The 13,005-nt window shown below is 42.7% G+C and overlaps 1 protein-coding gene across 3 annotated transcripts in view; it reads right to left on the bottom strand.

The window, feature by feature from the left end:
• GHR (growth hormone receptor) overlaps positions 1-13,005 on the bottom strand; it is a 191,032-nt gene that overhangs the window by 29,554 nt on the left and 148,473 nt on the right. For all 3 annotated transcript variants that reach the window (XM_063454010.1, XM_063454012.1, XM_063454011.1), the window contains exon 6: positions 1,971-2,118. In XM_063454010.1, the coding sequence (XP_063310080.1) occupies positions 1,971-2,118 (148 nt within the window). The remainder of the gene's footprint in view (positions 1-1,970; positions 2,119-13,005) is intronic.

Genomic DNA, 13,005 nt, shown 5'->3' with positions numbered 1-13,005 from the left:
CTGTGTCAGTGTGTATCATGATCTCTGAGGACAGGTGTCAATCCATATCTGCCAAGTGACCCTATGTAGGGGGAACAGTCTCTATTCTGCTCTGTGTCAGTGTGTATCAGGGATCCTTAGGATAGGTGTCAATCCATACTAGCCAAGTGACCCTATGTAGGGTGAACAGTCCCTATTCTGCTCTGTGTCAGTGTGTATCAGGGTCTCTGAGGACAGGTGTCAATCCATATGTCAAGGTGTCAATATGTCATATGTCAGGTGTCAATCCATATCCATTGTGATTTAGGAATGTTAGGTGATTTCTGCCCTTTATGGATTAAAACCAGACTCTGCATCAACTAGGAGGCATAGTACTAGGCAATAAAGCGACAGCACAGTCGTAAGGTCTGTGTGGTGGCAAAGTTTCAGTATGACTCTTGTTAGAAACCTCTTTAACCCCTTAAGGACACATGACATGTGTGACATGTCATGATTCCCTTTTATTCCAGAAGTTTGGTCCTTAAGGGGTTAATGGACATATATTGGGAAGGCATTTCTGTGGCTAAAGGTGTGGCAGTAGGCACATTAATAGTATTGAACAAGAAAAAACAGATTTGCGCCAAGTATAAATTGAAATAGGTATGGATGTATTATATATATATATACAGTAAAACTTAATAGTGATAGAAATAACTAAGATGTACTTAAAAAGTCCCAGAGGAATAAAACAATGGTCTTTTTTCTATAAGCCTTTGAGGAGGTGATGCTTTAGTGTAGTTCAGTCAAAAGTCCTCCTTGACGGTCAAATAAATAAGGTTTTAATTGAGGTAGGGAGTTCTGTTATTTGAATCTCATGTAAAATATAAGCAGAAAAGAAAAAACAATAGTTCTTTCCCTAAAGGTTCGAAAGATAGTTTAAACTCGGTAACAAAGTCCTTGTAGTTATAAGCTATGGATCTCTCACTTTCCCACAAAGGGTTAGCCCAAGCTAAAGCCTTCCCAGTCAATTGGTTCAACGAATCTTGGCTCAGTCAGAAGGAAAAGACCGAGGCGAAGCCTCAAAGTGGTACTCTATCTGATTCAAGAATCCTCAACATTCAAGTGACCACCACTAAACCTAGCAAGAGGCATGAAGTTAATAGAAGTGCCTTTATAGTAGGAGGCCTTATATTTGCAAGATCCACATTGGCCCTGTCGTAATGTCACGGACAGGTAGGATCCGACAAGCAAAGACAAGGATAGCAAATACGAAAAGAACAGTATTACCGGACCTTAGAATGGCTAGCGTAAAAGCAAATAGTATAGTACAAGACAAGCGGAGGTCAGGGATACAAAAGTCAGATTAAACGTTAGGAATAGCCAGAGGTCAAGGACAATAAAAAGGAGAATAGTCAAAGACAAACCAAGTTCAAAATGCCAGAAATACAAGAAAATATTAAACATGCTCTTGGATAAACCAAACTAATGGAAACTACGACAGGGCATCAAACAAATGGACCAGGGAGTTTAAATATCCCGGAAAGGGCTCTAATTGTTTACCGTGACCTGGTAACGCCAAAACGTGCATGCACGTCGATGACGTGATGACGCACACACGTCCGTGTCACCAGCGTCATAAATGGAGGCTGTGCCTTTTAATTGCGACCCTTGAAAGCGGCCGGCGTTCATAGGAACGCCAGCACAATTCCCGCCCGTGGAGAGTGGAGGGAGAGCCGGCAAAAGGTATGTTTTTTTAGCGTTTCTGCGCTGATCAAGCGCGGACACGCTGTCATGCTGACGGGGCGCAGACTCGAGACTGTGCCGACCGGGCGTGGGTACGCGGTTTCCCCAGATCAGCAGCGTGTCAGTAGGCAAATATAGTTCTCATTCTGCATCTTTTATACAGGTTTATACTATGATTTGAAGAAATAGTTTCATATTATACACACAAATCTGTTAATAATGTAATGGCAACCCACAAACATAAATCCTATTTAGTTGAAATCACCTACCAGGCACCGTGACAGCTGGTATATATAAGACATCACTGAAATCTCCATATTGTTTGTTCATTGTTTGCCTAGCTCGAATTTTTACCAAATGTTCTATCCCAATTCTTAAAGCATACAATGGGGTGGTTGTAGTAGTCAATGAATCCACCTGCAAAACAAACATATTCATGTAAAGTATGGTCATTACTAGATGTGAAATCAAGCACTACAAAATAAGAGCATTGAAAACCTGGTATGGTGTCAGTGTTGGATTCCTCCATCTACAAATAATGGATTTATTGAATATATTTGCATTTCCTAAAGTGGTGATATTTCCGATAGTGTGTAGGATCAAACAAATCAATATATTTTGCCTGTAATATCTATATTTATCTACTCGTGTCTCATTGTAGCAAATGGATTTGCAGAATATATTTATTTTGTTGTTCGGCTGTCCGTACCCCCTCTGTTCGGTTCCCGAACAGACATTGTATGGTCCCCCCTTTTATAACCCGAGAAACACCGATCACCCCTGGCTGTTAACCACAAATGAGCAATTAGCTCAAGTGCTTTCCCTGGGTGGCCTCCATTCGTGTATACGAATACATGTGCTCCAAAGAATGGCACCATTTTGTCTCCCGAATGCAGGTAGCGGTACTTGGTCGTCGAGCATATGGACCTCTATGTCAGCTACGTGACCCCTAACGCCGGGAAACCTGAAACAGAACCGGGAACAGTTAGGCGAATGGCGTTCGGAAGAAAAGAACTACAGAACAGGGAGAACATTCGCTGCCTAAAAGCCAGGGGGAGCATTCATCAGTGTTTGCACAGGTGCCCCTGAAAAAAGACTCATTTTCTGTGGAACTGCTTTCGGATATCACCTCATGGCTGGCCAGTCAAAACTTTACCCAAATGGCGATTCTGTACTACAGTAGGGATATCAGCATGATTTTCACGACTTGGGTGCTAAGATTCAAGCTATTTGGGGACTTTTGTGGGGATCCTGTATAATGTCCACATGTTTTTGGGGTGTTTTTTGATATTTTGTGTAACTTCCTGTAGAGATAATTGAGTTATCCTGCTATGGACTCAATTATCTCTCAGACACAGAGACCCCATGCTGGGGGTCTATGGAGACCCCATGCTGGGGGTCTGTACATAAAGAGCCGAGTGTGGCACAATAAAACTCAGTTGACTCCTAAAACTATGTGTTGTCTAGTTGCTGGGGGAAAGAGCTTTAATCTCTACAGCGCTTCTTACAGCTTCGAGGAAGGAACAGCGGAGATACCGAGTTGTGGTATTGGAGCTCCACTACACTCATCTTATTTAGGCACCACAAGGTTGTCTGGTAATTTCAAGGTTTTTACTACAATAGTAAGACTGGACAACAAAGATTCAAGAGCAGTTGAACAAGTCAAAGAGATAGCAAAAAATCTAGAGATGTCTTCCAGGTCAACACTACAGAAGACTTACACAGAAGAACCAAAAAAACAACATTCCAACCCATTGTATGGCTGTCTAAGAAAGGGTCTCTAATGTTTTAAATGGACACTGCAGACCCGGATGTGTAAAGTGTGTGCTTTTTTTACATTTTACAGGAAGTAAAGATTTCAATAGAAATTGGCACTTTTATGAATTAACCTTGTTACATCCCCCACAAGAGGCAGGCAAGTGGCCAGAGCAGGGGCGTACCTAGAGTTTTTGGTACTCCCTCCCCTCTCACCCCCAATTCAAATGTAAAATAACACCCACTCCTTTTTTAAAATGTTTTCTAATTGTTCTTTATTTATTTTTATTGTCTACTACAGCACCCTGCTGAACTTGAACTTGTGGGCCGAAACGTTGTTTTGATTCTGCTCCAATAAATCTGCCCACTGGATTGAACTTGAGTGCCTGGACCAACATTTCATTTCAGTCCGGTATTAATAAAAAGGTCACGTTATTGAATGTAATGGCAATAAATAATTTAGAATATTTTAAAACTATATCTTGAACACACCATCTATATATATATATTCTGTAGGGAATGAAGCAGGGAGTTAACCATATACCTCTATCTATCTATCTATCTATCTATCTATATATATATATATATATATATATATATATATATATATGCAACCAATATCATGTTAGTACTATAATAAAGGCTTACAAGCAATATAAGAACAAGGTTTACATAATTCTCAAATGAGTATATACATGTATACAATGTGGTGAAAGTAACTTCGCCACTGGTTTTTGGAGGGGCCTGTTTGCCAGCATCCTACCCTGTGACTATGGCACCGGTGATAAAACTTGGTTTAAAGGACCACTATAGTGCCAGGAAAAAAAATTGTTTTCCTGGCACTATAGGGTCTTTGGATCCTCCCCCACCCTCAGGGTCCCCGTCCCGCCGGGCTCAAGAGCTGTTAAGGGGTTAAACACTTACCTTTCTCCAGTGCCGGTCTTCCTCGGCGCTGGGGACTCTCCTCCCTCTTCCGCGCGCGCATTCAATCAGTCCATAAGAAAGCATCTCTCAATGCTTTCCTATGGACGGCAGCGGCTTCTCACTGTGAAAATCAAAGTGAGAAGTGCGGAAGCGCCTCTAGCGGCTGTAAATAAGACAGCCACTAGAGGCTGGATTAATCCTAATGTAAACATAGCAGTTTCTCTGAAACTGCTATGTTTACAGCTGCAGGGTTAACCCTAGATGGACCTGGCACCCAGACCACTACATTGAGCTGTTCGGGCATTTTTGGATTTTTATGGCCACAGTTCTAACTTTCGAAGTGGCACTTCAAACTCCCGAACAGTCGAAGTGGCCGCCATTCGACATTCAAACACGTGGTAGCGGCCATCTTGTTCGCATGAACTAAAACCGCGAATAGACTTCAGGGGGACTTAGCTGCGAATGCCCTGGAACTATTTTTGGCATGAAAACCTTGCAGTTCCCGGTAGGTCCTCCAGCTGCACTTAGCCGTGGTTCTATGGAACTGTTTTGGGCAGGAAACCCTGCCTGCGCCAGGGCAAAATTATGACTTCCATAAAATTTCTGAACCCCTGATCTGGGTGATTTTTGGATATGTTGCTCACCCTAGTCAGGGCTATCAGGGAATGTAAGATTTATGGGGATATGTTCAGGGCCGGACTGGGATAAAAATTCGGCCCGGGCATTTTTTTATCACAGTGGCCCACTAAGAAGGGGCGGTGCAGAGAGGGTGTGTTTTGTCGTCACTAACGACAAACACGCCCCCTTCTCAAAGTGCAGGCCAGGGCAGACCATGCGCAGAGCTCTGCTAAAGAGCTCTAGCATGAGAAAAAAGCCCTGTATTTGTTCTGCACAGTGCAAGCAAATTTAATAACATGCTTGCACTGTGTTTCCTTGCAACTTGTCTCTGGTGTCTCTATAAATGGATACCAGGAGACAAAAATGCCAGGAAAGAGTATCGTGCTGTGTTTGGAGCCTGCTTGTGGGATTGTGTGTGTTTGTATAGAGTGAGCTGATTGTGGTGTGGTATTGTGTAATAAGGTCGGTTTTAGTCGTGTTGTGTTTGTGGTGTAATGTAGTGCATATGTGGCTAGGGTCTGTAAAGAATGTGTGTATAGGGGATGTAGCAAGTGTGTGCATACAGGCTATAGTGTGTGTGTGTGTGTATATGTGATGTAGTGTTTGTAGAGAGTGTGTGTTTAGGGGTGTAGTATGTGTTTGCTTACAAGGAATCTAGTGTGTGTATAGGGTATCCAGAGTGTGTATGTCAGGAATGTAGTGTGTGTGCGTGTGTGTATATATATATATATATATATATATATATATATATTTGGAAGTATTGTGTATGTGTGTGGTGCAGTGTGTTGGGGAGGTTCGGTGTGTATGTGAGGGGTGCAGTATGTGTGTATGATGGATGCTGTGTGTGATGTGTGTGAGGGTGCTGTGTATGAGGGTGCTGTGTATGATGTGTGTGAGAGTGCTGTGTATGATGTGTTTTGTGATAGTGCTGAGTGCGATGTGTGTGAGTCCTGAGTGTGATGTGTGTGAGAGTGCTGAGTGTGATAGTGCTGTGGATGATGTGTGTGAGTGCTGAGGGTGATGTGTGTGAGGGTGCTGTGTGTGAGAGTGCCGAGTGTGATAGTGCTGTGGATGATGTGTGAGAGTGCTGTGTGTGATGTGTGTGAGAGTGCTGTGTATGATGTGTTTTGTGATAGTGCTGAGTGTGATGTGTGTGAGTCCTGAGTGTGATGTGTGTGAGAGTTCTGAGTGTGATAGTGCTGTGTATGATGTGTGTGAGAGTGCTGTGTATGATGTGTTTTGTGATAGTGCTGAGTGTGATGTGTGTGTGAGTCCTAAATGTGATGTGTGTGAGAGTGCCAAGTGTGAGAGTGCCAAGTGTGATAGTGCTGTGGATGATGTGCGTGAGTGCTGAGTGTGATGTGTGTGAGAGTGCTGTGTATGATGTGTTTTGTGATAGTGCTGAGTGTGATGTGTGTGTGAGTCCTAAATGTGATGTGTGTGAGAGTGCCGAGTGTGATAGTGCTGTGGATGATGTGTGTGAGTGCTGAGTGTGATGTGTGTGAGAGTTCTGTGTGTGATGGGTGTGAGAGTGCTGTGTGTGATGGGAGTGAGAGTGCTATGTGTGATGGGTGTGAGAGTGCTATGTGTGATGGGTGTGAGAGTGCTATGTGTGATGGGTGTGAGAGTGCTGTGTGTGATGGGAGTGAGAGTGCTGTGTGTGATGGGAGTGAGAGTGCTGAGTGTGATGGGTGTGAGAGTGCTGAGTGTGATGGGAGTGAGAGTGCTGAGTGTGATGGGAGTGAGAGTGCTGAGTGTGATGGGAGTGAGAGTGCTATGTGTGATGGGTGTGAGAGTGCTATGTATGATGGGTGTGAGAGTGCTGTGTGTGATGGGAGTGAGAGTGCTGAGTGTGATGGGAGTGAGAGTGCTGAGTGTGATGGGAGTGAGAGTGCTGAGTGTGATGGGAGTGAGAGTGCTGTGTGTGATGGGAGTGAGAGTGCTGAGTGTGATGGGAGTGAGAGTGCTGTGTGTGATGGGAGTGAGAGTGCTGTGTGTGATGGGAGTGAGAGTGCTGTGTGTGATGGGAGTGAGAGTGCTGTGTGTGATAGTGATGTGTGTGCTGTGTGTGAATGTTAGAAGGGATTGAGTGTTGGAGGGGTAAAATAAAATAAAAGAGTATGCATTATGTCCCCATTATGGTGAGTGGGAGGGGGGACCGGCACTCCGACACCATCCCTGGTGGTCCAGTGGTGAGTGAACTCTAGCCTGAGGGCTAGAGTTCACTCTCGCGAGATCCGGTCGTTGCCATGGCAACGTGCCGGATCTCACGAGAGGAACCCGGCGGAGCTGCAAGATAGAGCTCCGCCGGGTCCTCTCCCTCCCTCCCCAGCCGCATGTCTCTCCAAGGGGGCCGGTGAGGGAGATCTCTGATCTCCTCACCGGCCCTTCATTGAAAATAGCGGGGCCGGCGCTCGGATAGTGCCGGCCCTGCATAGACCGGCAGGGGAGATCCTGGGACCTTCCCCTGCCGGCCTCGGCCCATGGCCACCGCGGCCCACCGGGCATTTGCCCGGTGTGCCCGATGGCCAGTCCGGGCCTGGATATGTTGTGTTTTGAGGTACTTCGGGGGTTTTGTAAAATATGTGTTTTTTCTGCCTGGAGATAATTGGGTTAATACAGTATCTGATCCAATTATCTCACAGGCAGAGAAGAAGGATTGTGTGTTTGTTGTGGTAGTGTTGTACATTTAATTACTGTTCTGATTGGTTTGTAACAATTGTCATCCTGTCCCCCACAAAGTCCACGTCGGTGTTCCCTTGCATGGGGAATTGCATAAAAGGCCAGTGGTGACTCCCATTAAATGAGATGCTTTACCTCTTCCTGAAATCTTGGCTCATGTTTGGGGGATTTGAGGACTACACTCTGGGGATTGCTATAATCACTATACTCCCCTGAGTATAATCACCAGTTCTTCTAAGAGCTGTTCCTGTTACGCTCTCTGGAGTAGGAGCGGTCTGCCCACTGGGAGCTTGATCCTGGTCTGGGTCCAGGGTGGGTGGAAGATGGCGAAACCCCAACTAAGCTGTGGCGGTTTGTGAAGTCTACAGTGCTTATGGTGTCTGGTGGAGTGCTTGGAGCCCTCTGTGAGCACTAGGGGCATCGATTGACGGAGGTACCCGTGCCAGGCAGTTCGTCACATACAACTGCTTTTTACAGGGTCGAGGAAGAAGGAATATAGAAATAGTAAAGCCAAATCACTCTAATGGCCTTATATTTCAGGACAGACCTCACACAAGTAATGGGCTTGCTCCAGCAAACAATTAATCATGTTTTCCCATGAATCTGATCTATCACATGTTGATGGCAAAGATTTTCTACATTCACTGGATATACTTATGCTGGATTTTTACCAGCACAATCTTCTGGTCTAACTCTTCTTCTGTCTACTGTTGCAAAGAACTGGGCCAAGGTTACTAGCACCTCAGAGTACATCCTTCCTTGCTGTTTTGAAAGCTGGGACTTCGTGCTCCCTTTTACACAACTGATGTCAGATCTAGCTCTGCTTTGGTCCATTAGGGGTTTGGCTGGCTGGCCTATATTGATTTAGTTGATTTCAGATTTTTTGACAAACTGTTATATTTAAGAGTTTAACTGCAACCCTACATCATTTATCCTGGCATTGAACTCTTCAGCAGACTTTATACCTGATCCAAGAGACACTAATCTAACTATTGGTGTAAATATGAGCATGTGTAATGTGTATTTGGCCATAATATGGAGGTGCAGAAAGAAAAGGCATAATTAATTCACCAACTGAAATTTTACAAAAACAACACAGAATTTTAATTATCCATGGAGAAAAAAAAATAATTACATATTTAGTAGCTGACATTTATTCAAAACATGACAATCTATCATTGTTTTGCATCCTAATTTGTAATATACGTGAAGAACATAATGAGGGTTTGTCTGTAGTTTTGCAAAGATTTTGATAAAAATAGAATTAATTAAAGAAGTGTTGTAGTGCAATCTAAGTTTCTGTAGGTATTTACATTACAAGAGAGAGGGTTCTAATGGAATTTTCAAGAAATTGTCAACTGTACAGTGCCCTTCACTAATATTGGCACCATTTGGTAAATATGAGCAAAGGAGGTTGTGAAACATTTTCTTTATTGTTTAATATTTTGATATTTTGTTTAAAAACACATAAAATGCTCTGGTGTCTTGGATATCAAACAATTGCAAACAGAACACAGGTTTATAAAACACATTTGTTAAATATATGTGTGGCACAATTATTGGAACCATTTAAGTCAATACTTCTCCTATGATATCTGATGAGGTTAGAGAATACATGGCAAGGAATCTGAGACAATTCCTCCATACAGAATTTCTTTAGATCCTTGAAATTATGAGGTCAGCGCTGGTAGACTCTCCTTTTTAGTTTACCCCACAGTTGTGTTCTAAGGGGTTCAAGTCAGGAAAATGGGATGGCCTTGTCAGTACCTTGATTTTTGGATCATTTTCCTTTTATACAAATATACACTATAGATGTTATAGTAATTTTTGTGTATAAATTATATTCTTATAATGTATTTACAGTACACATTTATATTATAATGCACCTATATTGATATGCGTGTGTATTTATGTACAAATAGAGATTTTAAAGTATTTTTTTTAGTTTAAGACTTTTTAAGCTTTCTTGTAGAGGCAGTCACGTGTTCATTTAATATCTGTCGTTATTTGATAGCGTCCATGATGCCATGTGTTCTAAAAGAATGTCCACTGCAGAACGGCAGCCCCAAAACATTAAACCCACGATCTTATTTACATGTGAATATGAAGTACTTTTCCATATGGCTACCTTTCTGTGTGCACCAAACCCACCTGTGGTGTTTATTGCCAAAACGCACTATTTCGGTTTCATAGGACCATCCAACCCTGATCCCATTTGAAGTTCCAGTAATGTCTAGCAATTAAAGACGCTTGATTTTGGAATAGTGTAGAGGGATTTTTTTCTTGAAACCCTTCCAAACAACTTGTGTTGATGCATGTGACATCAGATTGTAGTTTTGAAGACTTTCTGACCCCAATAACCTCAACTAACTTCTGCCATTCTCCAGCTCTGATTCTTGGAAATTTTTGAACCACTTAAACTATGCTCTTCACAGTGCGTTGAGACAATTTAACACATGCACTCTTCCAGGTTGATTTATAAAATTTCCAGTTGACTGGGACATTGTATTTATTGCCCTGATGGTGGAAAGGAGCATTCCAATGCTATTGCTATTTTCTTATATCCACATCCCATTTTGTGAAGCTCGACAGCCTTTTGCCACACATCACAGCTATATTCCTTGGTCTTACCAATTGTGATGAATGATTAAGGGAGTTTTGCCTCTGTGTTATCTCATATTTATACCCCTGTGAAAAAGGAAGTCATGGTTGAACAATTTTCTATACCTAGTCACTCAGGTGTACTAAAATTTAAAAATATTTGTGGGAATATACTTCAAATATATTTTTCTCATATGAATTCATAGGGTGCCAATAATTGTGTCACACATACAGTATCTCACAAAAGTGAGTACACCCCTTACATTTTAGTAAATATTTTATTATATCTTTTCATTGAACAACACTGAAGAAATGATACTCTACAATGTAAAGTAGTAAGTGTACAGCCTGTATAACACTGTCAATTTGCTGCCCCTCAAAATAACAACACACAGCCATTAATGTCTAAATTGTTGGCAACATTTTGCCTTGGGCATGGAGTTCACCAGAGCTTCACAGGTTGCCACTGGAGTCCTCTTCCACTCCTCCATGACAAATCACAGAACTGGTGGATGTTAGAGACCTTGCGCTCCCCCACCTTCCGTTTGAGAATGCCCCACAGATGCTCAATAGAGTTTAGGTCTGGAGACACCTTCAGCTTCTTTAGCAAGGCAGTGGTCGTCTTTGAGGTGTGTTTGGGGTCGTTATCATGTTGGAATACTGCCCTGCGGCCCAGTCTCCAAAGGAAGAGGAGCATGCTCTGCTTCAGTATGTCACAGTATGCTGGCATTCATGGTTCCCTCAATGAACTGTAGCTCCCCAGTGCCGGCAGCACTCATGCAGACCCAGACAATGACACTCCCACCACCATGCTTGACTGTAGACAAGACACACTTGTCTTTGTACTCCTCACCTGGTTCCCGCCACACACGCTTGACACCATCTGAACCAGATAAGTTTATCTTGGGCTCATCGTACCACAGGACATGGTTCCAGTAATCCATTTTCTTAGTTTGCTTGTCTTCAGCAAACTGTTTGCGGGTTTTCTTGTGCATCATCTTTAGAAGAGGCTTCCTTCTAGGACGACAGCTATGCAAACCAATTTGATGCAGTGTGCGACGTATGGTCTGAGCACTGACAGGCTGACCCCCCCACCCTTCAACCTCTGCAGCAATGCTGGCAGCACTCATACGTCTATTTTCCAAAGACAACCTCTGGATATGATGCTGAGCATGTGCACTCAATTTCTGGCGAGACCTGTTCTGAGTGGAACCTGTCCTCTGAAACCGCTGTATGGTCTTGCCCACCATGCTGCAGTTCAGTTTCAGGGTCTTGGCAATTTTCTTATAGCCTAGGCCATCTATATGTGGAGCAACAATTCTTTTTTTTCAGATCCTCAGAGTTCTTTGCCATGAGGTGTCATGTTGAACTTCAAGTGACCAGTATGAGAGAGTGTGAGAGCAATAACAGCAAATTTAACACACCTGCTCCCCATTCACACCTGAGATATTGTAACACTAACAAGTCACATGACACCAGGGAGGGAAAATGGCAAATTGGGCCCAATTTGGACATTTCCACTTAGGGGTGTACTCATTTTTGTTGCCAATAGTTTAGACATTAATGGCTGTGTGTTGAGTTATTTTGAGGGGACAGCAAATTTACACTATTATATAGGATGTACACTTACTACTTTACATTATAGCAAAGAGCCATTTCATTAGTGTTGTCACATGAAAAGATATAATAAAATATTTACAAAAATGTGAGGGGTGTACTCACTTTTGTGAGATACTGTATATTTAACAAAGATTTTTTTTATAAACATGTGTTATGTTTGCAATTGTTTGATGTCCATAAGAGCAGAGTATTTTTGTGTGTTTTGTTAATAAAATGTTAAACAATAAAGTCAATATTTTTTCAGCCTTCTTTTCTCATATTTACCAAAGGTGCCAATATTAGTGGAGGACACTCTACTAAACAAAGGTAAACCTGACACAGTTGTTAATATTAGAGCTGGATTCACCCTCCTTGCTGCCCCAATGCCAGTTTCCTCAATGCATCCATACCAGCCCTTTCATACAAACATGTATATTATACATGGGTTAAAGCTCTATTATGCTTTTGGGGAGGAACTCCCCCTGGCCAACTACCTCCCCTCCCAAGAACTCAATCTGCAGTTGGGAGGGAGGCTGGCTACCTCTACCTCAGACTCTGCCATTGCAATACAGGGTTATTCATGTTTTAGAAATGACAGAGCAAAGAGAGGAGGAGGCATTGCTATTTATGTTGACAATTCCATAAAGTTTACCCCCTTCCAAATCTTTAGCCCTCCTGCCACCTTTGATTTATTTTCTGGCACAATTGAGATCCAGTGCAGAAAATCATTAATTGTTGCAGGAATCTACTGCCCACCTAGCTCCCCATTGCATTCCCTATCTGACATAGCCCATCTCCTTAGTGAAACCATAGCTCAAAACCCAAAAACTGAACTGTTGGTCTTTGGAAATTTTAATATTGATTGGCTATATCCTAAAAATAATAGTTCTTGCTCGCTGTTTAAGACTTTGCAGCTAAGGCAATTAATCTCCTCCCCAACTCGCATAAACATTAAAAGCCATAACCATACCCTGCTTGATTGGATTCTCTCCACTTCTCCTGATAGAATCCAGGAGGCCGGTGTTCTCCCTAACAGTTACAGCAATCACTTTTTAGTGTACTGCGTGCGCAGAATAAAGGCTACTAAATCCTCTCCCAAGGTTAAAATCACCAGGTCCTTCATAA

The sequence above is a fragment of the Pelobates fuscus genome, chromosome 5, assembly GCF_036172605.1.
Source record: "Pelobates fuscus isolate aPelFus1 chromosome 5, aPelFus1.pri, whole genome shotgun sequence".
Lineage (NCBI taxonomy): Eukaryota > Metazoa > Chordata > Amphibia > Anura > Pelobatidae > Pelobates > Pelobates fuscus.
Note: the sequence above shows the minus strand (reverse complement) of the source record. Positions and strands in the feature narration are given on the sequence as shown.